The 26,788-nt window shown below is 37.1% G+C and overlaps 1 protein-coding gene across 11 annotated transcripts in view; it reads left to right on the top strand.

Moving 5' to 3' along the window:
- Positions 1–26,788, top strand: part of BIRC6 (baculoviral IAP repeat containing 6) — a 201,689-nt gene that overhangs the window by 108,661 nt on the left and 66,240 nt on the right. For all 11 annotated transcript variants that reach the window (XR_005069536.1, XM_037066615.1, XM_037066618.1 and 8 more), the window contains exons 40-50: positions 1,740–1,856; positions 4,060–4,214; positions 5,041–5,167; positions 7,284–7,394; positions 9,022–9,155; positions 10,630–10,757; positions 21,827–22,389; positions 23,025–23,200; positions 24,477–24,573; positions 24,728–24,922; positions 25,653–25,853. Coding sequence is in view for 10 of the 11 variants with exons in the window: in XM_037066615.1 (XP_036922510.1) it covers positions 1,740–1,856; positions 4,060–4,214; positions 5,041–5,167; positions 7,284–7,394; positions 9,022–9,155; positions 10,630–10,757; positions 21,827–22,389; positions 23,025–23,200; positions 24,477–24,573; positions 24,728–24,922; positions 25,653–25,853 (2,004 nt within the window). In the remaining variant the exon portion in view is untranslated. The remainder of the gene's footprint in view (positions 1–1,739; positions 1,857–4,059; positions 4,215–5,040; positions 5,168–7,283; positions 7,395–9,021; positions 9,156–10,629; positions 10,758–21,826; positions 22,390–23,024; positions 23,201–24,476; positions 24,574–24,727; positions 24,923–25,652; positions 25,854–26,788) is intronic.

Genomic DNA, 26,788 nt, shown 5'->3' with positions numbered 1-26,788 from the left:
GATTTTCATTAATTGTGCCTTTATTTTCTTAATTGTTAATAATAAACTTTTTAAATTTGTAATAATAATGGATTGAATATTATTTGCACCCTTCTAGTCATGTAAATTATGTATTTTTTCAAGTAAAACATTTTCTTATATTTTGAAACAATCCTAATTTACCATCTAGTTGCAAGTATAATACAGAGAACATTTGTTATATTGATCCATTAGGAGTAAGTTGCTAACTTTTATTTTGTTTTATGAATTTTACAAAGCAGGACATTCTTCATATACACAGTAGAAAATATATTCATCAAAATCAGGAAATTGACATTAATACTAACTAATGTTCAGGCCTTATTCAAATTTGTTTCATCAGTTGTGTCTGAATAATCTCCTTTATGCAGAAGGATCCAGTGCAGAATCATGCATTTAGTTACCGTATCTCTTTAGTTTCATTCCGTGTTCCAAGTTCCTCGGAGTTAACTTTTGTGGCCTTGGTGCTTTAGAAGGTTACAGGCCAGTAACGATGTGCAGAATGTCCCCCAGTTGGAGTTTGCATGCTGTTTCCTCATCACTAGGTTTGGTCATGCATCTTTGACAGAAACAGCAAAAAACCCCTAATGTTCAGGTTTTCTTATTGCACCCCATTTAGGTGGCTCATGGTTTTAATTTGTCCCCCTACTGTGGTTTTTGTGTTTATTTACTTGATTAAGGAAGTATTTGCTAGTCCTTCATTATAAAGTTATTCTTCTCCCCTAGTAAAAGAATTTGGGGGGAGTGTGGTGGCAGAGGGGTACTTGGGAGCGATTCTTTTTTTAAAAAACATTATAAGTTTATTTAATTTGAGTAGACCCATGGTTTGAAGTTTTAGGCTATGGATTATAATTTACTATTATTATTTATTTATTTGGTAGTTTCATCTCGATAAAATATAAATAACAAAAATCGCTATTTCAATAGCCCTTTTTAAGTGTTCATTGTTGTCATTATTTATGTTCATGTTCAAATAGATTTGAACATCACATCAAAAGCACTCAGATTTGACCACCGGGTGCTTTTTCACACTCGATGCTTGTCTTTTTGACATGTCTTCATCTTTCTTTGAGCACTTTCTTGTTTTCTGGAGCAACAGGGCGATCATTTAATTTCCCCTCCCCAGCCCAAGAATTCGCCATTTCAGTGGGGAGAAGGGTATCTTAAAGCCTTTTAGTGGAGAAATGTGGTTGAGAAACCAAAATTTGGTTGGAAGTATACTTACTGCTATCTTGATCTTGATGGACAAATGTAGGAGAGAGTGTGTGGGGGGGTGGGTATCTGTGTGCATCTCCATCTGTGTTCGTGTCTGTGTCTGTTTATCAAGTTGCCATGAGTTCTCATCAGTACATCAGTTCATCTAACTAACCTAACTCCGTAGGCTTCATTTTAGTTTTCTCAGTTTGTATAGTTGCATCTTTTTATCTCTGACAGTGAGGAACCTGATTCTCATTACCCCTAATTTATGTATTTCCATTATTATTACTTAACTTATTTGGTCCATCTCTTTCTATATATTTACCCTGTCATCCCTAGTCTCCTTCGCAAAGCTACTATTACATTACCTACTGTGGTTCTGATAACCCCATGCCAGGTTCTTATGTGAGAACACATAGTTCTCACCTAGTTTTGGGTTTGGATGTCAACATTTCATTATATGAACTAGGACATGAGTAAAAATTACGAAGTAGTATTTTTAAACCTTTAATTTTTTTTTTTAGCCCTAGATGCTCGCCTAGAAGTTGGACTTGAACAACAAGCAGAGCTGATGTTGAAAATGATGTCTACCTTGGAAGCAGATTCCATTTTACAGGCATTAACAAACACGTCCCCTACATGTAAGTGAAAATCATCATTCTTAGACTATTGCAGATTTTTAAATTCCATGTCTTGTATTAGTCTGAATGGTATATAGCACCTCTCTCTCACTAAATTAGCAGATTGAGAAATAAGGCAAAAGATTAACAGGTTGGGAGAGTGGAGGGGAACAAAATATCTCATGTAGTGTCCTTAAATTCAGTCCAGAAACGTGAATCACGTTTCTGTTACTGTGGTGTTGTAAGGTTAATGAAATTCCTTGGGAAGGCTGTCAGCTAGCTGAGTGTGAGTTCATTGCATTATACCAAACCTCTGATAAAGTGGGGTTTTTTATTAGTAACATTTCTATATTGTCCTTAAAGACTAGTATGGAAGACCTAGGGTAAGGATGATAGCCAAATGGGTCAAATTGAACTGCAGAATTGAAAGGACTTACTACCTAATTATCTACAGGAAAGGAAGGCAAAGTTTTTATAATAAAGGAACAGAGAGTAAATGTTTTAGGTGTTCCAGGCCACATGGTGGGCATTGGCAGCTGTACAGCTTTGAAGCAGTAAAGCAGCCATAGACAGTGTGTAAGTGAATGGGCATGGCTGTTACAGAATATAGACTCGGGTGGCCTGCCAGTTCTGGCCATTAGGCCATGGTTTGCTGACTCCTGCTGTACAGTGCTAGACTTGGGTAGATCTGTCAGGTGAGGACTGTTTAGATAGCAGCCTGTCTCTCAAAGACAAATGTTGAGGAGCTTTGCTGAGAAGTTGGTAATGTTCCCCCTCCTTTTCTATCCCCTCACCTGTGCACGCTGCTCCCCGCCCCCCGCCCCCAGCCCTGGGGCGTGGTGATTAAGAGGGGAGATGCAGTGATTAGAACTTAGGAAGAGCATCATGTCCTCCTATGAAGGGGAGTTCGCAGTCCGTTTTAATAGGGACATTTGGGTTATTAGATCTTCCTATGTTAACTCACATTTTTTCATTGCAAACTTTATCTATTTCTTGTCTTTGGAAATAGAGAAAATTAGATGATGTGGTGTTATAACCTTCGTATTGGCACACTAATATTGTTGTGTGTTATCTCTTGTGTAATAAGGGAGATCCCTTTTGTGGGGTCAGCCTTTCCATGACCACAGACAGAGCTCAGTACTGCCTAAAGGAGCTCCTTTTTTGCTTTTTTTTAAAGATTTTATTTATTTATCTTAGAGGGGAAGGGAAGGAGAAAGAGAGAGAAATATCAATGTATGGTTGCCTCTCGTGTGTCCCCTGCCAGGAACCGGGAACTGGCCTGCAACCCAGGCATGCGCCCTGACTGGGAATCGAACCACGATCGTGTGGTTCACAGGCCCACGCTCAATCCACTGAGCTACACCAGCCAGGAAAGGAGCTCCTTTTTTGCTGGCTGTTCTAAAAAAAAAAAAGAAGCCACTTATTAGAAGATCCTTTTGTAATTTATATCTGCTTCTTACTATAGTCTGTCTTTTGATTATTGCCATGTGCAGAACCATGTCACCCCTCTTCATGTAATAGCTTTTTGTAAATATATGAAGAATTGCTCTTAGAGTTCCTATATTTGTCTGCTCCCTGTGAATAATATTTATTTAATTTGCTTGTCGTGTGGCCTGGGCATCAGGATTTTTTGGATGCTTCTCAGGTAATTTAATGTGCAATCAAGGTTAAGAATCAGCAGACTAGGTGTCCATTGCAATCCCTGCTGGTCGGCTTGTGGCCCGCCAGGTTCATGGGGACAGGAGTACCAGGCATCCTCCGTCGGAGGAGCGAACACAGCTTTGGTGGGCTCATGCCACAGGCACTGCCAGACATTCAGGGCGGCGGGTAGAAGGAGGAAAGAAAGAAAAAGGAATCAATAGGCGGGAGTCTAGATTGTTTTAAAACTACCTTCTTAAGATGAGTTAAGATTCTTCTTTTTCTGCCTTTTCTTTTCCTCTTATTAATTAGGAAAAAATTAAAAAGAAAAACTGCTAGAGAGAAAGGTTTCTTCCCCTGGTGGACAAATCCTGTGAATTTGTGAGCTTCTCCATTGATTTTTTTTTTTTTTGACTTTCAAGTGATGTCGTAAAACCAAGTTTTCAAATAATAATGATGAATCATTTAAAAGAGTACAGTTTTAATTTTTTTAAAAAATGATCTTCACTTACCTTACATAGTAATAGCTAGTTAGCATTTCTCCTGATGCTTTGTGTATAAAATCATAATTGTGTTTAATTTTCAGTATCACAGTCTCCCACTGGAACAGATGATTCACTTCTAGGGGGTTTACAAGCAGCGAACCAATCCAACCAACTTATTATACAGTTATCATCTGTCCCAATGTTAAATGTTTGTTTCAACAAACTTTTTTCCATGCTTCAAGTCCATCATGTTCAGGTATGACTTCAGGAGAAATGGTGCATTTTTAGACATTATTACCAGCCTAATAAAAGACCAAAGTGACCGGGGCGATCTATCTCAATCGGGATGATTTCTGTGTCATGCTCAGATGGAAAAGTATTGGAGATGCTCTGATGACCACAGGTCCTCAGTGATAGGCCACACACAGTTTTTGTGATTCTGGTCTTTACTGATTAGATCCAACTACAGTTGACTCCTGAACAACGCAGGGGCTAGGGGTGCTGACCACCCACACAATTGAAAATCCACATATAACTTTTGATTGACTACGTCAGTACTTAACTACTAATTTCCTGGTGTTGACTAGAAAAATCTTATTGATAACATAAAGTTGATGAATATATATTTTGTATATTGTATGTATTCTATACTGTATTCTTACAATAAAATAATCTAGAGAAAAAGTGTTATTAAGAAAGTCCTAAGAGAGAATATGTTTACATATTTATTAATATAATAAGGAATATTAAGTGGATCTGCAGAATTCAAAGCCATGTTCAGGGGTCAACTGTATATATTATAGTTTAAATACCTGTGTATTTAAATCATTAATACATTTGAATCACCTCTTTTAAGTCAGAGAAAACATTTCTGTTAGGTAGATTATAAATTTTAATTCAGTAAATTTTGTTTCATCAGGAATTTTAAGATATGTTTGCTTCTCAACTGAGTTGAAGTAACCAGATGAATATTGAGTAGAGAAATTAGACTTAATCATAAGGATTTATACATAAGATTTTGTTTGAATAGTATTTCATAATATAATAGGTACATTTTTTTGTCACTTTTCATTCTTTTTCAGTTGGAATCCCTTCTCCAGTTGTGGCTCACACTGAGCCTGAATTCTAGTTCATCTGGAAACAAAGAGAGTGGAGCCGACATTTTTTTATATAATGCTAATCGAATACCTGTCATTTCATTAAATCAAGGTGAGATTAATTAGAAGAAAAATTATTAAAGTAGCATAAACAGTGCACTAAAAAGGTAATGATTAGATTAATATATACTTAAACTTTGTTATAAGCATTGTAATGTTTTAGTGAAAGAAAATTTATTTATACACTGACTTAATAATTAGCAGAAAAGAAAACAGAAAAGTCTTATTCTCTGCTCTGTATTACCTTATGCCTGCGTGCAACTAAAATTAACAGTGTTCCATTAATCTTTACATTGGATTCCCTTAAAGTATTGTCCTGTTCATGGGCTATTTTGTCACAACTGGTGCTTTTTAAAAATGTGAATTTTTTCCTGGGGGAATTGGTAAGTCAGGGGAGGACATTAATTTCCCATAGAAATTGAGGGGTTTTTTTTGTTTGTTTTGTTTTGTGGCAAATAAAGAATGTGGAAACTAGAGTAATATCCTCAACAGGAATAGAACTAGCCTTCTGGTCTTGCTATAAAGATCTCTTCTAGTTATATTTTAAGAAAAGTGGAAACGATCTATTCCAGGTGCTTTCTCCCTACGGAGGGGCATCTTACACCTTGCATGGCTCTCACGTGACCCGCCTTCCAGCCTTAGTCACAGCGACACTGGCTCCTGGTCCCACTCACTTCTGCATTGTTTCAGCAAGACCAGCCAAGCTTCATCTATTTCCATCTTTTCCTGCATTAATAAATATTATTATAAACTTCACTTTCATTGCTTTTTAAAAACTTAGGTATTACAAAAAATATTAAATAAGAGTAGGTAGAAAAGCAGTGATTCCTTACTAACATCAGGTATTCATCAGTATTCAAATTAAAAATTGTCTCAACTTTTACAAATTTTTTTTCTGTTTATTTGAAATAGAATCCATATAAGGTCTATACATTATAGTTAATTATGTTTCTTAAATCCCTTTCAATCTCAGTAAGTTCCCTCGATGTCTTTTTCCCCCTTGCAAAGTCATTTGTCTACAAGTTTTGCTGTATGTTTTCCCGGATTCCCAGGGTCCTTTTTCTTAGTGATTTCTCCCCATGATGTCCTTAAATCGGTAGTTGCTATAAATTGGAGTAAATTGAAACTTGATCTGATTTGAGGTTTTTAGCATCATTAACAGTTCCCTGGGTGTCTCAAAATGAAGACAGACTAATTCTGTCCTTTTTTCTTCCTGTGTTTCCTGAAATACTCCCATAAAGGGAAGCTTTGTTTTAAATGCTATTATGTCACCCTCTGATGGTACAGTTTGTATAATAAGGGCAGGAAAAATGCTCGAAGTTTTTCCTTTTTTAGAATTAGTTTTTAAAATGGACCGATTCATGCATAGTCTGTGTTTATAACGTGTAAGTTTCTCTAATAAATATATGTATACATTTATGGATTTAAAAGTATTTTTTATGCATCTGTTACAATTTTGTAAGTCTCATCGATGCTGGTAATGTGTCATTTGTGGCCAGTAAGATACTCCTTTTTAGTTCTTCCTTTTTAGGGGTGGGGTTTTAAAAAATTCCTGTTTTGTTAGCTTGTAGTGTGATAGATGCCCCAGACTCTGTATTTCCTGCCCGAGATCTGGAACGAGCCTTTTTTACAGAGTATTTTAAGAGCACAATCTTGGCACTCTGTTATGTTTGTGCATTTTGAGTAACTATTTTGCTTCTCCAGCTCGCGCAGGTGCGTCTTCCCTGGGCCTTGTAAGCAGCCTGATTACTGTTGTACTTTGAGCTTTCTTGTGCAGGTGCATTGGTTCTGATTGGTCTGCCCTATCCCTATTTTCCAGTAAGCCTTATTATTTCCAGTTTTACATTTTGTAGAATGTGAGGATTTTTAGTAAAACACAAATTCTGCTTGAGTGGAAATGCCTATAATTTGGAAAGAGCAACAAATTTGTAATGATGGCACATTAGTTTATGTTTCATGGGCTTAGCTTTAGACTTAGCCATAACATTTTATTGATGCTTAATGCGTATGTTCTATGTAATGGGGAGTCTTTCATTTTTATGTTTTGGGGTCACTAGGACGTGAGCTGATTGAAAGAAGTATTTTTGAATTCTTTTTGTTTGTAATTCTTAATAAACATTTGCTTTTTCTTCATTAAAACTGTCCCCTTTCTTTTTTGTTTTGCGTAGCATCAATAACTAGCTTTCTCACAGTGTTGGCTTGGTATCCCAACACCTTGCTCCGGACATGGTGCCTTGTGCTGCACAGTCTAACAATCATGACGAACATGCAACTTAATCGTAAGCAAACACTTACTCTCTTACATCTTTCTGTTCCTTTAGGTCTGACGTGTTCATTATTATTCTATCAGCATCTTTTCAAAGCTTTTTCTAAGAAATAATATAGTTAAGACATTACTGAGTTACTTATTTGAATATGTATCTTCTGAATTTGTTGTTACATATTGTATACTTTGTGCTTCTTTAGGTTGATAATATACTAATACATGTACCATCACAAGTTCGAGTCCTAGTTTTACCTTCTAAAAACTTCATAGTTACTAAACATTACTTTCAGAGTAGAAAGTCAAATATTTAATACTAACCTATGTCTTATGTTATTCTGTTAAAGTACCTTTGTGTTTAAAAATAACTAATTCACATAATGTTCATTAACACAAATCTAACTAGATTCCTCAGTTTTTGTTTTTCACATCTAAAACCTCTATTAACTGAAAATAATTGCTTTTTTCCAGATTCTTATGTCCTATTTTTTGCTTTCACACCCCACCTCTTTTTTCCGTTTTAGTTACAATAGTAAAATAATTTCTGAACATTCTCAGAATGGATCTTTTCATGCTTTCTGTGTTTTTTTTGTCCCAAAGTCATGAAAATACCCCCCTGTATTGTCTTCTGTAGTGCCTTTTGGTTTCAATGTTCATGTTTAATTCTAGGTTTTTATCTGGCATTCTTGAGGGGTTTGTGAGGTCGGGATCAAAGTTCATATTAGAAAGCAAGGACTAGCCTTGGAGATTGACATCTTAGTCCCTTTGAGCTTATGACAGTGGAAGGATGGCTTTTGTCTCCTTCTGTTTGGGATTCATTTGGTTAAATGCTTGGTGACATTGATAAAGATACTAATTTAAATCATTGCTTAACATCAGAATTCCGTTTTCTGTTTTGGAATCTATTTTCCAAATATGGGATCAAAAGCATTATTATATGATGCAGAGGATAGATTTTTTTTTAAAGATTTTATTTATTTATCTTTAGAGGGGAAGAGAAGGAGAGAAATATAAATGTATTGTTGCCTCTGGTGAATCCCCTGCTGGGAACTGACCTACAACCCAGGAATATGCCCTGACTGGGAATCGAACCTCGATTGTGTGGTTCGCAGGCCTGCGCTCAATCCACTGAGCTACACCAGCCAGGGCTGCAGAGGATAGATTTAACCCAAAAGATATTTTATTCAGTTCAGAAAACTGGCCGGTATGTTACTTGTGTATCATTTAACAGTGCATGGCCTTTAAACAACTAATATGCAAAAATGATTAGTTTTTTCCTCCATTTATCTAAAAAAGCTGGTTTAAAATTTACCCTAAAAACAGATGTCTGTTTCTGGAAGAGGAGTAGCTTCACCAGAAGGACATTAAACGTTTAGTTATTTCTTTTCCACTTGACTACGCACTGAATAAGATGCACGTAGAACCGGCTACTATTCACAGCTGAAGTAGAGGGAGGAAGGAGGTCTGTGCTACATGAAAATGGAGAGCACGTCTGTCTCAGTCAGCTCAGGCCCTTTTAATAAACTGCCGACACCCAGGAGTATGTGAGTGCTCCTTGGAACTGAAAGGTGTTTTAAATACTACGTTTTCATTGTTTCAGGGTCCACTGTTTAAGAACGTTTGTTTTTTAATGTTTTATATAGCTGGTTCCAGCAGCGCCATTGGAACACAGGATAGTACTGCCCATCTGTTGGTTTCGGACCCAAACCTGATTCACGTTTTAGTGAAATTTCTTTCTGGCACCAGTCCACATGGAACAAATCAACACAGTCCACAGGTATCGTCACTTTAGAGACCAGTGATAGGCCCATATTGTACAATTAAAATGTATGCAAAGGAAAACTTTAATGTACCAAAACGTGTAAAGTTGTTATTGCCACAGTATTAACTGATAGCTTTTTATATACCAATGTAATAAAATATTTTGAATTATTTATAATAGTAATAGATATATTGAAACTGAATTATAGCAGGTGGTAAGTTTTCTGTTGGGCTTTTGGCATGGATTTTGTATAATTTAAGAAATATTCTGAAAAAATACCAGAAAGTCAAGGAAGCATTTCAAAATTTTTGAAATTAAAGTTTTTTAAAATAATGTATTATTTTTAATGACTTCTCTCAGAATTGACAATTTCCTAACTTAATTGTTTTATAATATTAAATTTTAACAAAAATAGGATATATCAGCATACAAATATTTTTAGTCTAGCAACAGATTTCCCTTATATCATTTTAAGTTCTTATTATATTGTGCTACTATAAAAATATTTGTACTGCATTATATTTCTTTTTATATAAAAATATATTTAGTGTTCATAGCATCATTTTAATGGAAGTTATTCAAGATTACCTTACAGTGTTACCTTTTCATTCTTAGTATATGATAAGTCTGGGTACTGCTCTGGGGATGAGGGGTGTAAGTAGCCACCAAAGCCAAGTTTACCTGCATGGAGCTTAAATTCTGGGGGGTACATACTGGATATAATTTTGTAGACCGTAATTAGACAAGGCAAAGAGTGAGAAAGAAAAAGAAGGAACTGCGTGCGGTTAGATTGGGCCAGAGTTTTGGTGAGAGCAGAGGCCATCCCGCGCATGTCATGTATGATCGCTGTTTGAAGAGTGCGTGAGTCTGGAATGTGAAGATTCCTGGGACCACTGACTCTAATGTCGTGATTTAACCTCCGAGAAAACACGTGTTATCTGCAGTGACCTCAGTTACACAGCTGGTTAGTGGTAGAGCTAGGTGTCAGGGAGCACGCCATTCTGCAATATAGTGGTTTATCCCGAATTAAAAAAATGTTATAAGATATTGAAAATAAAGATTTTCTCAGATATCTTGGTTTCACAGAGCAAGTTTGATTATGAATGTTATAATACATTAAAAATTCAGTGTTTAACTGTAAAATTAATTTGGAACATTAAATTGCATTTTATTTTTCCAAAACTCTAGTTATTTTATGAATATCACAAATTAGAATGAAATGAAATAAACCTGATGTAAGTTGTTCTAAACCATAATGAAAAACTATTAATCTCCAATTTTCTGGTTAAAACAAGCATATGAAGATATAAAAATTAATTGGTTTCCTGCTATCATTATTACTAATTTTGTTTCTCATATGAAAAATGACAACAGTATAGCATTCAATTTAACACTTGATACTTCTTAAATGAGTAATTCTGTAAATGAATGAATACTTCTGTAAATGGTATCACTAAGCAGTTTTCAATGAAACTTCATTTCTTTTTAGGTTGGTCCAACAGCTACACAAGCTATGCAAGAATTTCTTACCCGATTACAAGTGCATCTTTCCTCGACGTGTCCTCAAACCTTCAGTGAATTTTTACTTAAGCTAATTCATATACTTTCAACAGAAAGGTAAATTTCAATGTATACGTATATCCGTGATTTGTAAGTAATATGTATTATTCTGAATGAACTTTCCCTCCTCGTGTTTTGGGGCGTGTGTCTGGGAACAGATCACCAGTAGGATAGTAAGATTAAAGGGGAAGGGCTTATTGGTGTTTCTGTTTGTTTCATTTTATTTTAGTATCGCTCTCCCAGATCACGAACTCTCTTGTGAAAGGAATGTAGTGTGTCCAGTCTTTGCTGGCTTTTAATGTTTTAATAGATTAGTTATTCTGAACTTTTTAGGTGAAATTTACTTGTATTTCTTTCAATCGTTCTATAGTACAGATAGAGAATTAAAGCTATCAATGATTATTATTTGAAACCTATAAAGAAAGCTTAAAGAAAATTATATACTATTTCATATAGAAGTCATAAATGAGTTTTTAATAAAATCAAGTAATACATTAGTAGAATACATTTTGACCATAATAGGTTGCTTCTTAAAATGCATGAATGTTTCAATGTCATGTATTGTATTATGTGAATCATTTTCATCATACTGTAGGCATTTCATAAAATTCAATGTTACTTTCTGATAAGAACTTTTAATATAATTTAAGAGTGTCATCTTATTTAAAGTTAAAAGAAACTAGATGGTGAACAAATCAAATTCTGGAATGTTTGATTATTTAAAAAGTTTTCTTTAGCCCTGGCTGGTGTAACTCTGGATTGGGCATGGGCTGGGAACTAAAGGGTCACCAGTTCGATTCCTGGTCAGGGCACATGCTTGGGTTGCAGGCTAGGTCCCCAGTGGGGGCTGCATGAGAGGCAACCGCACACAGATGTTTTTCTCTCTCTCTCCCTCCCTTCCTTTCTCTCTAAAAATAAAGAAAACAAATAAATAAATAAACTTGATTTAAAAAATTTCTTTAATATCAGAAATAAATTAAAGGTGCTCTTTGCTGTCTTTATTATTAAATTTTATTTAATTTCATTCTGGAAGTGCAAGAGAATTTAAAATTTATTTTTTTTATTTTTTATTTTTAAATATAATTTTTATTTAATTCTTGTTCAAGTACAGGTTTCTGTCTTATATTCCCAACCCTGCCCGCCCCCCACCCCATGCTCCCCGCCTCCCTCCCCTTTCCACCCCCCACCCTTAGTTATTGTCCATGTGTCTTTTATACTTGTTCATGTGAGTCCATTCCCTTTTCCCCTATGATTCTCTCCCCTCTAAAGATAAATAAATAAAATCTTTAAAAAAAAATCTATCCTCTGCATCATATAATAATGCTTTTGATCCCATATTTGGAAAATAGATTCCAAAACAGAAAACGGAATTCTGATGTTAAGCAATGATTTAAATTAGTATCTTTATCAATGTCACCAAGCATTTAACCAAATGAATCCCAAACAGAAGGAGACAAAAGCCATCCTTCCACTGTCATAAGCTCAAAGGGACTAAGATGTCAATCTCCAAGGCTAGTCCTTGCTTTCTAATATGAACTTTGATCCCGACCTCACAAACCCCTCAAGAATGCCAGATAAAAACCTAGAATTAAACATGAACATTGAAACCAAAAGGCACTACAGAAGACAATACAGGGGGGTATTTTCATGACTTTGGGACAAAAAAAACACAGAAAGCATGAAAAGATCCATTCTGAGAATGTTCAGAAATTATTTTACTATTGTAACTAAAACGGAAAAAAGAGGTGGGGTGTGAAAGCAAAAAATAGGACATAAGAATCTGGAAAAAAGCAATTATTTTCAGTTAATAGAGGTTTTAGATGTGAAAAACAAAAACTGAGGAATCTAGTTAGATTTGTGTTAATGAACATTATGTGAATTAGTTATTTTTAAACACAAAGGTACTTTAACAGAATAACATAAGACATAGGTTAGTATTAAATATTTGACTTTCTACTCTGAAAGTAATGTTTAGTAACTATGAAGTTTTTAGAAGGTAAAACTAGGACTCGAACTTGTGATGGTACATGTATTAGTATATTATCAACCTAAAGAAGCACAAAGTATACAATATGTAACAACAAATTCAGAAGATACATATTCAAATAAGTAACTCAGTAATGTCTTAACTATATTATTTCTTAGAAAAAGCTTTGAAAAGATGCTGATAGAATAATAATGAACACGTCAGACCTAAAGGAACAGAAAGATGTAAGAGAGTAAGTGTTTGCTTACGATTAAGTTGCATGTTCGTCATGATTGTTAGACTGTGCAGCACAAGGCACCATGTCCGGAGCAAGGTGTTGGGATACCAAGCCAACACTGTGAGAAAGCTAGTTATTGATGCTACGCAAAACAAAAAAGAAAGGGGACAGTTTTAATGAAGAAAAAGCAAATGTTTATTAAGAATTACAAACAAAAAGAATTCAAAAATACTTCTTTCAATCAGCTCACGTCCTAGTGACCCCAAAACATAAAAATGAAAGACTCCCCATTACATAGAACATACGCATTAAGCATCAATAAAATGTTATGGCTAAGTCTAAAGCTAAGCCCATGAAACATAAACTAATGTGCCATCATTACAAATTTGTTGCTCTTTCCAAATTATAGGCATTTCCACTCAAGCAGAATTTGTGTTTTACTAAAAATCCTCACATTCTACAAAATGTAAAACTGGAAATAATAAGGCTTACTGGAAAATAGGGATAGGGCAGACCAATCAGAACCAATGCACCTGCACAAGAAAGCTCAAAGTACAACAGTAATCAGGCTGCTTACAAGGCCCAGGGAAGACGCACCTGCGCGAGCTGGAGAAGCAAAATAGTTACTCAAAATGCACAAACATAACAGAGTGCCAAGATTGTGCTCTTAAAATACTCTGTAAAAAAGGCTCGTTCCAGATCTCGGGCAGGAAATACAGAGTCTGGGGCATCTATCACACTACAAGCTAACAAAACAGGAATTTTTTAAAACCCCACCCCTAAAAAGGAAGAACTAAAAAGGAGTATCTTACTGGCCACAAATGACACATTACCAGCATCGATGAGACTTACAAAATTGTAACAGATGCATAAAAAATACTTTTAAATCCATAAATGTATACATATATTTATTAGAGAAACTTACACGTTATAAACACAGACTATGCATGAATCGGTCCATTTTAAAAACTAATTCTAAAAAAGGAAAAACTTCGAGCATTTTTCCTGCCCTTATTATACAAACTGTACCATCAGAGGGTGACATAATAGCATTTAAAACAAAGCTTCCCTTTATGGGAGTATTTCAGGAAACACAGGAAGAAAAAAGGACAGAATTAGTCTGTCTTCATTTTGAGACACCCAGGGAACTGTTAATGATGCTAAAAACCTCAAATCAGATCAAGTTTCAATTTACTCCAATTTATAGCAACTACCGATTTAAGGACATCATGGGGAGAAATCACTAAGAAAAAGGACCCTGGGAATCCGGGAAAACATACAGCAAAACTTGTAGACAAATGACTTTGCAAGGGGGAAAAAGACATCGAGGGAACTTACTGAGATTGAAAGGGATTTAAGAAACATAATTAACTATAATGTATAGACCTTATATGGATTCTATTTCAAATAAACAGAAAAAAAATTTGTAAAAGTTGAGACAATTTTTAATTTGAATACTGATGAATACCTGATGTTAGTAAGGAATCACTGCTTTTCTACCTACTCTTATTTAATATTTTTTGTAATACCTAAGTTTTTAAAAAGCAATGAAAGTGAAGTTTATAATAATATTTATTAATGCAGGAAAAGATGGAAATAGATGAAGCTTGGCTGGTCTTGCTGAAACAATGCAGAAGTGAGTGGGATCAGGAGCCAGTGTCGCTGTGACTAAGGCTGGAAGGCGGGTCACGTGAGAGCCATGCAAGGTGTAAGATGCCCCTCCGTAGGGAGAAAGCACCTGGAATAGATCGTTTCCACTTTTCTTAAAATATAACTAGAAGAGATCTTTATAGCAAGACCAGAAGGCTAGTTCTATTCCTGTTGAGGATATTACTCTAGTTTCCACATTCTTTATTTGCCACAAAACAAAACAAACAAAAAAAACCCCTCAATTTCTATGGGAAATTAATGTCCTCCCCTGACTTACCAATTCCCCCAGGAAAAAATTCACATTTTTAAAAAGCACCAGTTGTGACAAAATAGCCCATGAACAGGACAATACTTTAAGGGAATCCAATGTAAAGATTAATGGAACACTGTTAATTTTAGTTGCACGCAGGCATAAGGTAATACAGAGCAGAGAATAAGACTTTTCTGTTTTCTTTTCTGCTAATTATTAAGTCAGTGTATAAATAAATTTTCTTTCACTAAAACATTACAATGCTTATAACAAAGTTTAAGTATATATTAATCTAATCATTACCTTTTTAGTGCACTGTTTATGCTACTTTAATAATTTTTCTTCTAATTAATCTCACCTTGATTTAATGAAATGACAGGTATTCGATTAGCATTATATAAAAAAATGTCGGCTCCACTCTCTTTGTTTCCAGATGAACTAGAATTCAGGCTCAGTGTGAGCCACAACTGGAGAAGGGATTCCAACTGAAAAAGAATGAAAAGTGACAAAAAAATGTACCTATTATATTATGAAATACTATTCAAACAAAATCTTATGTATAAATCCTTATGATTAAGTCTAATNCGAATTTATTCGCCAGCCAGTGCAGGTCCTGTGCCACAGGGATCACCTGGGCGACTCTCAATTCCCCAAGCCGAGGGTCGGCGCAGACCCCGCCCCACCGGAAAAGCACGGGCGACTGGCAGTTCCCCGAGTAGACGGCCTGCTCGGGGCCCCTCGGGACCGGGAAGGCACGCGAGACCCGAGGCCGATGAAGCCAGGGGCCGGGAAGGCGCGCGTGGCTGAAGGAGCCGGCGCCAGCGATGGCGCGGGTCGCCCGGGTGCCGGGGAGGTGCGTGCTACCCTCGGTCCAGGAAACCGGGGGCCCGGGAGGCGCGCAAGGCTGAAGGAGCCCGCACCGGCGATGGCGCGGGCCACTCGGGGACAGGGGAGGCATGAGTGACTTGTAGCTGGTCAAGCTGAAGATCAATGCTTGACTCACAGTGTCTCCTAGTCTGCGCCAGCTGAGCAAGGATGCAGGTGGTCTGCACAGCCTCGCCACCGGCGAGCAGGGATGGAGCTGATCTGTGCCGGCTGAGTAGGGATGGAGCTCGAAACTGACCCACTTCTGGAGGCCCTGACAGCAGTCCGAGATTCCCCGGGACTGCTCGCAGGCAGGCACGGGCCCCTCGAAGCAGGGAGTGCTCTGGCAACTCTCAGTTCTCCCAAGCCAGCAACCTGACTCCACGGGTTATCGGAGCTTGCCTCCGAATGCTCACTCCTCTCTCTGCCACTACTGGAAGACCGATCTCTTATGGTGTTTTCCAGTCTGCGCCCTGCCAGACAGGGGTGGTGCCGGTGACCAGTTCTCTCCCAGAGACGGTGTTGCCCACCCTCGGCTCTCAGAGACCTGGGCGGCCAGCCCCGGCCCTGGCTTGGCCTGGCAGGGGGCCCCGCCACCGCCTCTGTGCTGCTCCCTCGTACCTTGTTGATCTGTGGTCGTCTCCTCTCCGCAACCTCTGGTCATTCAGTGTCCGCTACAGTCTCTGGAGTCCTGCCTTCTTATATGCTGAGTCCCAGTTTAGCATCTGCTGTGTTCTTCTGCAGATCAGCCAGGTCCTTCACCGGCGCGTGGAGAGAAGCGAAATCCTTTGTCCTACTCCGCCGCCATCTTCCCCGATCAGCCGAGAATTTAAAATTTAAAAATATATATTAGGAAATGGTTAAAGTTATATATGACATGATTTATTTAAAATTAATTTTGAAATATTAGAAATCAGAATAATATGAAGCTTATCACATAAATAATTTGTCCATAATAGTTATTGTTTAGAAAACACAGTTCATAACACTTGTAGGAAAGTTAATGTGCAAAATTTATATGAAGATACACTGACATTGGCGCAAAAAACTCAATTTCAAGCTAATTTCTGCATTTGTGTTTACTTCCTTCTTTGTATTTTAAATACCAGTGGGGTTGTAGTTCAGCTTTTTTGCAGTATATACACAATGCAGTATATACACAATGTAATATATACACATAGAGGCAAGAAGGAGTGCGATGCACACAACCAAGTGCGTGCCATCATGATTCACATACATTTATTTGCAAAATATGAACATGAGTATTTTGTGAGATTTTGGGCGATATATATAAAATCAGCTGACAAGAGAAATCAGTTACCATTTATTTCAATTTCCTTCAATTAAGCTTTTATAAACTATGACAACTTTAAACATACTCTTGAAGTATATAGGCTTTTAGTATAGTTCTGTTGTGTGGAGATGTAGAAGAAAGATTTTCATATGAAAATTTATTTTCTCTAACATTTGTTAAAGAAACATCAATCTAGTTTTTAGTTAAATGATTTTTTTAAGTGAGTACATTTATGGGGTTTTAATTCCTCAAAAACTAATTAGGTGGGGTTTTAAAAATTATTTATTTATTTATCTTTAGAGGGGAAGGGAAAGAAATATCAATGTGTGGTTGCCTCTCGTGAGTCCCCTGCTGGGAACTGGCCTGCAACCCAGGCATGTGCCCTGACTGGGAATCGAACCACGATACTCTGGTTTGCAGGCCTGCGCTCAATCCACTGAGCTACACCAGCCAGGGCAAATTAGGTGGTTTTTTAAAATCAGCTACTCTTCCATGCTAACAAACCCCATAGATTTTCTAGCAGCTTTTCTTTTGGTTCTTTTTTTTTTCTTAAAGATTTTATGTATTTATTTTTAGAGAGAGGAAGGGAGGGACAAAGAGAAGGAAAGAAACATCTATGTGTTAGAGAAATATCAGTCAGTTGCCTCTTGCAAGCCCCAAACTGGGGGTACCTGGCCAGTAACCCAGACACGTGCCCACTGAGAATTGAACTGGCACCTTTTTGGTTTGTAGGCCAGCCCTCAGTCCACTGAGCCACACCACCCAGGGGTCTAGTAATTTCTCTAATTGTATCTATAAAGTTCTCCCTCACAAATACTCTTAGTTTTGGGTTTTGTGTTTTTTTGTATATTTTTAAGAAAGTTTTTGGAATCCTCATGAATTAGCCAGCAGCTTTTTCAGTTAACTGAATAATATATTGCACTGGCCTAAAAGTCTTTTTTTTTCTCCGTTACATGGTTCTAGTTGTGCCTAGTTGTCTTTGACTTCATTTGAAACAATTTTGTTAGATTGTATTGTGACAGTGGTTATATGTCAGCCTGCTTTAAAAAATTGGTAAGTTTCTGTGTAGCCATTTTAACATTGAAGGTAGAAGAAAATAACATTTTCGGCATATCATGCTTTATTATTTCAAGAAAGCTAAAAACGTAATTGAAACGGACAACCTTCTTCTGTATATTTTTGGGGTTGATTTCATCATCTGCATCTTTTTGATGATTTCATCATTTTCACTATTGGCTTATAACTAAATTTGATTATAGTGTTTGTGCTGGCTTTACAGTATACATCTTTTTTTTTTTTTATCACAGTCTACCTTAATTTACATATAATCACAACAGTGTATTTCTGATTTTTCTCCTATCTTTTCTGATGTAGTTGTTGTATGTTTATTTATGCTGTACACACAAAATATGTTCCTGCATTTTTTTTTCCTTTTAGATAAACACATGTATTTTAATACTTAAGTAAATAGTATTTTTGCTTGGAAAGAGACAAGCCTTTTCTAGGGTGATTAGTGTGCATATCTGTGAGTTGAGTTGGTTTAGCTTTTCAGGAGTTGAGTTGGTTTAGCTTTTGTTGTTATTACGATTACCTCTAGTGTTAAATCATCTCCAAGTTGATCGAGTTACTTCTGTATCTCTATGGGCCCCAGGGTACGGGGGCGTGTTTCCAGTGTTCCTGCTCCATCCCCAGCTTTTGTTCTGGACAGAAGAGCATTTCCTTCTCTCCAGTGGTGGAAAACAGCCAATGGTATTTGAGGTTTTGGTTTTCCCCCACCAGACTAAATACATGGTGTCTTCCAGTACCATTTCTCCATCCGACCTCAGTAGCTGTTCTACCATTCAGTCTTACCCTCACACCACCCACAGTAAGCATCAGATTCACAGGTTTAACTGTTTAGTTCTATAAGCCTCCTCTCATGTCAGAGGGCAGTTGCAAGTCCTGAGTCCCCATATTACCCCTGTTGAATTTGACTGCAAATCCAGAGGACTCTCTAGGACAACTCACAGAACTCAGGAAAAACATGTAGGTTTACTGGTTTATTACAAAGTATGTAATTCAGAGTCAGCGAAATGGAATTGATGCATAGGGCAAGGTGTGTGGGGGTGGTGGTGAGGGAGGGTGCCTTTGAATGGATGTGAACTCCATGGGTTCCGTGGTATCACCTTTGCATTCTTGGCATTGAGCAATTTGTTAACTATTTTAGCAAAATTCTTCTTACCCATGTGTATATTGCTAATGTCTGTTTTTATTAAATTCTGCCACAGGAAAGCCAGTGCTCATGTTCTGTCTCCTTTGAGGTGTCTGTCTTTTCATGGCTGTCAGGCTTTTTTGGTACCTTTTGACCTTGGCAGTCTGATATGTTTGAGAAAAGTTATGACATGATAGTTAATTTACATTTTCTTGTTAGGTGGGAGGTGGTGATTTTAGGCATAAGCAGAAGTTAAGAGCATTTAATTTTGATGCTTAAGAATTATTAGATTGGGGACTTCCGCCAAGATGGAGGCATAGGTGGAAACACTGTGCCTTCTCCCACAACCAAGTTTGACTACAACAAAAGTTTTGGAGACTAGAACACACCCAAAGACCAGAACACGGAATTATACGGAAGTCCGACAGCTACGAACCGTTCAACGGGGACGGTAAGAGAGGAGGAGCCAGCAGCAGAGCTGGGTCCGGCAGGACAGATCCCCCGACCTAGGCGCTAGGTGCGCGTGCAGCCCAAAGCCAGTCGGGGTGCGGGGCAGACTGACCAGGGTCCCACATTCGCGCACAGTGAGACGGACCACGCAGGCCCCAGGGGACGAACCCAGTGGTGGAGGGCCGACAGCGGTGGCACACTCGAGTGCAGTGGAACGAAATGCGTGGGCCTGGTGACAGAGGTGGCTGCGGTGCCGGTGGGGGTCGTGGCAGCAGGCGGCGGAGGGAAGCCATTGTCCCTCTTTGACCCCGCCCCCACATACAGCGTCACAACCCAGCGACTTAGTTGCCCTGCTCTGGTGAAAACCTAGGGCTCCAATCCTGCTACTTAACAGGCACGAACAGCCCAAAAGATGGTGCAAGAGGAACTCAAAGTACCAGAGCCAATAACTCTCAGCTACCGAGAAATTGCCAGCCTCTCAGAAGCACAATTTAAGACACTGTTTATCAGGATGCTCACAGAATTGGTAGACTACAGTCACAAATTAGAGAAACATATGAAGGCTAAACTAATTGAAATGAAGGGAGATGTCCAGGAAACCAATATCGATGGAAAGGAAACTGGGACTCAAATCAATGGAATGGACCAGAAGGAAGAACAAAACATCCCACCAGAAAGGAATGAAGAAATGAGAATTCAAAACAATGAGGAGAGGCTTAGGAACCTCCTGGACATCTTTAAACGTTCCAACATCCGGATTATAGGGGTACCAGAAGGGGGAAAGAAACAGCCACGAGTGGAACACTTATTTGAACCAATAATAAAGGAGAACTTCCCCAGTCTGGCAAAGGAAATAGACTTCCAGGAAATCCAGGAAGCTCAGAGAGTGCCAAAGAAGTTGGACCCAAGAAGGAACACACCAAGGCACATCATAATTACATTAGCCAAGACCAAAATGAAGGAGAGAATCCTAGAAGCAGCAAGGGATAAGGGGACAGTCACCTACAAAGGAGTACCCATCAGACTGTCAGCGGATTTCTCAAAAGAGACCTTACAGGCAAGAAGGGGCTGGAAAGAAGTATTCCAAGTCATGAAATCCAAAGACCTACAGCCAAGATTGCTTTATCCAGCAAAACTTTCATTTAGAATGGAAGGACAGATAAAGTGCTTCTCAGATAAGGTCAAGTTCAAGGAGTTCATCATCACCAAGCCCTTATTCTATGAAATGCTAAAGGGACTTATATAAGGAAAAGATGATGAATAATATTAACAGTGAAAGGACAGCAAACACACGGGTATTAACAACCACACCTAAAACAAAAGCAAACCAAGAGGACAGCTAGATCAGGAGTGGAACCATAGAAATGAAGAACACATGGACGGGTAGCAACAGGGGGGTGGGAGGAGGAGAAGGGGGGAAAAGGCACAGAAAATAGCATAGATGGTAGGTAGAAAAATAGATAGGGGGAGGGCGAGAATAGTGGGGGAAATATAGAATCTAAAGAACTTGCCACACGTGGTTATAAACAACGGGGGGGGGGGTGGAGAATGGTGGGGGAGGGAGTGTGCGGGTGGAGGGGAATGAAGGAGGGGAATAGAACAACTGTAATGGTATAATCAATAAAATATATTAAAAAAATAAAAAAATAAAAGGAAAAAAATTATTAGATTGGATTTTAATTTTTGAAATCAGAATGAGTAGGTAATGTTTAAAGTAACATTTAAGAATGTAACATAATGGCTCATTAAAAAATACTTAGGTGTTAATTAGAAAAAGAGGAGGAAATCAGTTTGTTGTTCCACTTACTTGTGCGTTCACTTATTAGTTGATTCTTGTATGTGCCCTGACCAGGAATCGAACCTGTAACCTTGGCATATTGGAACAACACCCTAACCAAGAGTTACCTGGCTAGGGCCACACAATAGCTTATTTCATAATGAGGAATACCATATGATATTTAAATACTTAGTCTGTCACTTCAAAGTCATCTCTCTGATTTACTTGTGCTTCAGTTTTCTGTTTGGAAGGGAGGTCATTTTTGATTTTGTGTAATATAGAGGCAAGAACAAGGACTCAGGAAGGTATGGAAACCAATTGCTACAAAATGAGATAGTGAATACCTAGAGTTCAGTAATTGTGTAGCTTTATTGTTTTGTGTTGTGTGCTTTTTCCCAAGATTTTTGAATGGATTAATTTTTAATTGTATCTCTTTTTTACTGCAGGGGTGCCTTCCAGACAGGTCAAGGACCTCTTGATGCCCAAGTAAAACTCTTAGAATTCACTCTGGAGCAGAATTTTGAAGTCGTTTCCGTTAGTACTATTTCTGCCGTGATAGAGTCTGTCACCTTTTTAGTGCACCACTACATCACTTGCTCTGACAAAGTAATGTCTCGAAGTGGATCAGACAGCTCAGTGGGTGCACGGGCGTGCTTTGGGGGCCTCTTTGCCAACCTCATTCGTCCAGGTGATGCGAAAGCAGTTTGCGGAGAAATGACAAGAGATCAACTCATGTTTGATTTGTTAAAACTGGTTAATATTTTAGTGCAGCTTCCTCTTTCGGGCAACCGAGAATACAGTGCAAGAGTGTCTGTGACCACCAATACGACAGACAGTGTTTCAGATGAAGAAAAAGTCTCAGGAGGCAAAGATGGTAATGGCAGCAGTAGTAGCATTCAAGGATCACCTGCATATGTCGCTGACTTAGTGTTAGCCAACCAGCAGATCATGAGCCAGATTTTGTCTGCTCTGGGCCTCTGTAATAGTAGTGCCATGGCCATGATAATCGGTACGTACAGAGAATGTTCATCTTGTACTTGTTTCTGGTGCCATATCTCTTCTTTAGCAATATATGAATTCCTTTCCTTTTTTACTTTGTACTGTAGAGTTACTTTATTGTAAACTTCTTAGCATGACTGATTTTTATTAGGGAAACTTTTATAGAGCATCTTAAATCAATAAATTTAAATATTGAAAAATGAAAAAAATTTAAAAACTGGAAAATAAAAAAATAACACCAATTAAATTAAAAATATCATACAGCAGGTACTATAATTTATACCTACATATTCACAACATTATAAAGAATTTCACATTAAGTTTTGTATTAGGGAATCAGTGAGATTTATTTACATTTTCGTAAAAAGTAAAATATAAAATTTTATTCAAAGTGTAACAGTTTCTATGATACATATGACTACATCAATGTAAAATTTATATATTGTTGCTTAACTTTTCTACCTCCTTGAAAGCTAATGTATTGTGTTAATTTTTTTAAATAATTGAACTTCTGTAAATTATGACAAAATCCATTACTGAAATATTTTTGCTTCTTGGTATTTCTTGGTGTATGGGAAACAATCATATCTTTTTTCTTTTTATTTTGCTTTTTTTTAAAAAATATAATCTTTTTATTTAAACTAGGGGCAAGTGGATTACATCTCACCAAACATGAAAACTTTCACGGTGGGTTAGATGCCATATCAGTCGGGGACGGATTATTTACCATACTGACAACCCTCAGTAAAAAAGCTTCCACAGTCCACATGATGCTGCAGCCGATTCTGACCTACATGGCCTGTGGGTACATGGGCCGGCAGGTAAGTGCAGTCCAGCAGCAGCCGGAGTATTTCAGTCGTTTCTAGCACAGGGAGTAAGAATTACTTACAGGACAGAGATGAATAGAGTGTTCATGTTATACATGGGAAAAAATGAACGACATGAGCAGGTGAGAACTATAAGTTACTAACAGAAGTTGGAGAGTAAACTTTCTTTTTTTTTTTAAAGATTTTACTTATTTATCTTTAGAGAGGAAGGGAAGGAGAGAAGAGAGAAATATCAATGTGGAGAGTAAAGTTTCTTTGAAGTGATAATTGTCAAACATGACCAGAGAGATATAAGAATAAAACATTTACCATAGTCTTAGATTTTTCTCATTGTCTCAAGAAGTTTTTCCCTTTCCCCTGAAAATATCATAGTTGAATATTGAAATGTTGTCTATGGATATTACATATGGAAATATAATGAGTATTTTTTCAAACTTATGTTGCTTAGTTTCCATTCAGTTAAAACAAATTAGGGTAATTTCAGAAGAAAAATGTTAGAATATTACTGCTTTTTATATTTCCTTTTTATAAAATGAAATTTTAGGAACCAGTGTGATTTTAACCTTTGGTCTGTCAAATGTAGATTTTAAAACACAATTTTTAAAGGAATTTTTTATATGTCAGTATATAATTCTCATTTTACTAAATATTTATTGCATATATAGTTTTTCATTGGAAGATACAGACATATTTGGGAAGGATTATTTTTTAAATGAAGTTAGTGTCAGTGGGGAAAAAACGAATGCACATTCACATAAGATAAAAGTCAGAATAGTAGATAAAGACAGATGTTTAAAAGTGTGCTCTAGCCGTGGCTGGTATAGCTCAGTGGATTGAGCACGGGCCTGCGAACCAGAGTATCGTGGTTCGATTCCCAGTCAGGGCACATGCCTGGGTTGCAGGCCGGTTCCCTGCAGGCCAACTCCCAGCAGGGGATGCATGAAAGGCAACCATACATTGATGTTTCTCTCCCTCTCTCCTTCCCCTCTAAAAGATAAAAAAATAAATAAAATCTTAAACAAAAAAGTGTGCTCTAAATTCTGAGAGGACGCTCTTTACTTCCCTTTGATTCAGGTAAGAATTGTTAGGTCTTTTAGCCCACGTTTTGTATGTAGTGACTGATTAAGGCTGCCATTTAATAGTAAGCTAGAAAGAATGTTACATTCAATAAGAAGTTTAGTTGTCCTAATTCACTGTAATAATTACCACTGTTTTAAAATTACACTATACATGTGTGGTTTTTTGTTGTTGTTGTTCGTTTTTGTTTTAGGGGTCTCTTGCTACTTGCCAGTTATCCGAACCATTACTGTGGTTCATTTTGAGAGTATTGGACACTAGTGATGCCTTGAAAGCGTTCCATGATATGGGTGAGATAAAACTCCAAAATTGTCTTTTATGTGTCATCACTTGATAGTACGTTATATTCTCATTTTGGTGTGGTTTTCTGTGAAAGTTGACTAGATAGATGTCAAGCCATCTATCTTAAGACTTATTTTCATTTCGTATTTTTTATGAATTTAGGTGGTGTTCAGCTTATTTGTAACAATATGGTTACTAGTACAAGAGCTATTGTAAACACTGCAAGAAGTATGGTGTCAACTATTATGAAATTTCTTGACTCTGGTCCGAGTAAAGCTGTTGACAGCACTTTGAAAACAAGAATACTTGCTTCTGAGCCTGACAACGCAGAAGGAATTCATAACTTTGCACCTCTGGGTAAGGAAAGAATTATTAAATCTTACTGGTATGAATTTAAGTAGTTTATTGGCTGGAATGAAACAAAAATAGTTATTGAAGATCATGTTATAATATTACTCTTTTAATTTAAAACACTTGATTTTAAAGGCAGTGGTTTTTTAAAACATCTCCTGGTCAGAAGGAAATTTTTAGTAGTTCTTTAACAGTAATAGTTGCTTTTGTTTTGAGTTTAAATAAAGACACCATTTAGGAAACTAAATAGCAGATATGTCAGTTTTCACTGTAAATATTAAAGATCCTGTTCCTTCTTTTGAGTGATATTTTCTTTTTAAGAAGCTTCAGCCTTCACTGTTTACTCCTTTTTCCAGTCTGTAAAGTTTCTTTTGTATTTTTGTTATGATTCATGAGCGTTGCCCACTTAGAATGAAAGAGATTATTTTCAAGTTGAAGACTACATTGGACATTTTTTCCCACTTAAATTACTTGAGGATTTGTTATTGCTTTAGTTTCCATTGACGTGAGTATAAGTAAACTAGGCAGCAGTTAAAAATGAACTTGTCATCTGACACTTGACTGGCCATCGTGATGCTACGTGAATATTGTGATAAATCATGCTAAGTGTAGTAAGTACATTCGTTGTATCGAATGTCCACATTTAAAGTTTTTCTAGTGTAATTATTATAATTTGAATAGTTGTTGATGCTTTATTGGGTTTCCTATGTGAATTTGTATTTCATGTCTTTTCTAGGTACGATCACATCCAGCAGCCCCACTGCCCAACCCGCCGAGGTGCTTCTGCAGGCCACACCGCCCCATAGAAGAGCTCGCTCTGCCGCGTGGTCCTACATCTTCCTCCCAGAGGAGGCTTGGTGCGACCTCACCATTCACCTTCCCGCAGCGGTGCTTCTCAAGGAGATACATATCCAACCTCATCTTGCGTCTCTTGCAAGTCAGTAATATTTTTTGTAAAGAAGATCATGAAAGTAAACTACTATAAAGAAACTTTTAAAAATGAGAAATATGTTTAGCAAATGGTGAAAGACTTAGATATGATTTCCAGATTTCTTAATTTTGAAGTTATTAGTATACTATTCAACATTACCACCAAATCATTTCCGTGCAGTGAACTCACATGTTTATTCTCTTCAAATTGAACGTTTGACGGAGTGCAAATATATTCTAGTTAATACTGTTTTTCCTTTCCTCATCCCCCAAATTTACTAAGTCGGATGAGTCAGTGTACACACCTGCAGGTGGCAGTCTCAGTTTTTCTTGCGTGACCCTCAGTACTAGCGCTGTATTGTGAAGGTAGCAGATTTGTGTGTGTCAGCATCCCCTTGTAAAATAAGTAAATCTGATAACTTAAAAGAATTTTTAGATTGTAATGTTTTGAGGGTAATAATTTGAATGTAATATTTTGAGCATTTTGGGGTAAATTTTTTAATAGTTTGAATATTATTCATTTAATGCTTTTTCATTGAGTATTTTGTTAAACTTACGAGGTAAATAAGTCAAACAATTTTTAGAAAACAAGTAATACACTAAGAGGAACAGGAATCTTTCAAGTATTCCTAAAGGAGTGTGAAGTACTAGTTTGTATATGTGATGGTTCCCAAATTTTTTCAGTATAAATATAACAACTTACGTAGAAGTGAAATTATCACATTTACGTTCATTGACTGATGCCACTTGATAATTGCATGAAGAGCTATGGGAGTTTTTGGAGATTCCTGACATGTTTTGGAGAAGAAATTTTCCACATATTTGCAAGATGAGACTATTATTACACCCTTATATAGTTGTGGAATCCACACTTTTTAGATAGAGACATATAATGAGTAAAGTGGAAGGAAAACAAACTAATCCACAGGGTTTTAGCAGGTC

The sequence above is a fragment of the Sturnira hondurensis genome, unplaced genomic scaffold (genome assembly GCF_014824575.4).
Source record: "Sturnira hondurensis isolate 20B ecotype Veracruz unplaced genomic scaffold, ASM1482457v3 Scaffold0016663, whole genome shotgun sequence".
Taxonomy (NCBI): domain Eukaryota; kingdom Metazoa; phylum Chordata; class Mammalia; order Chiroptera; family Phyllostomidae; genus Sturnira; species Sturnira hondurensis.
This window is presented reverse-complemented; position numbering and strand designations above follow the sequence as displayed.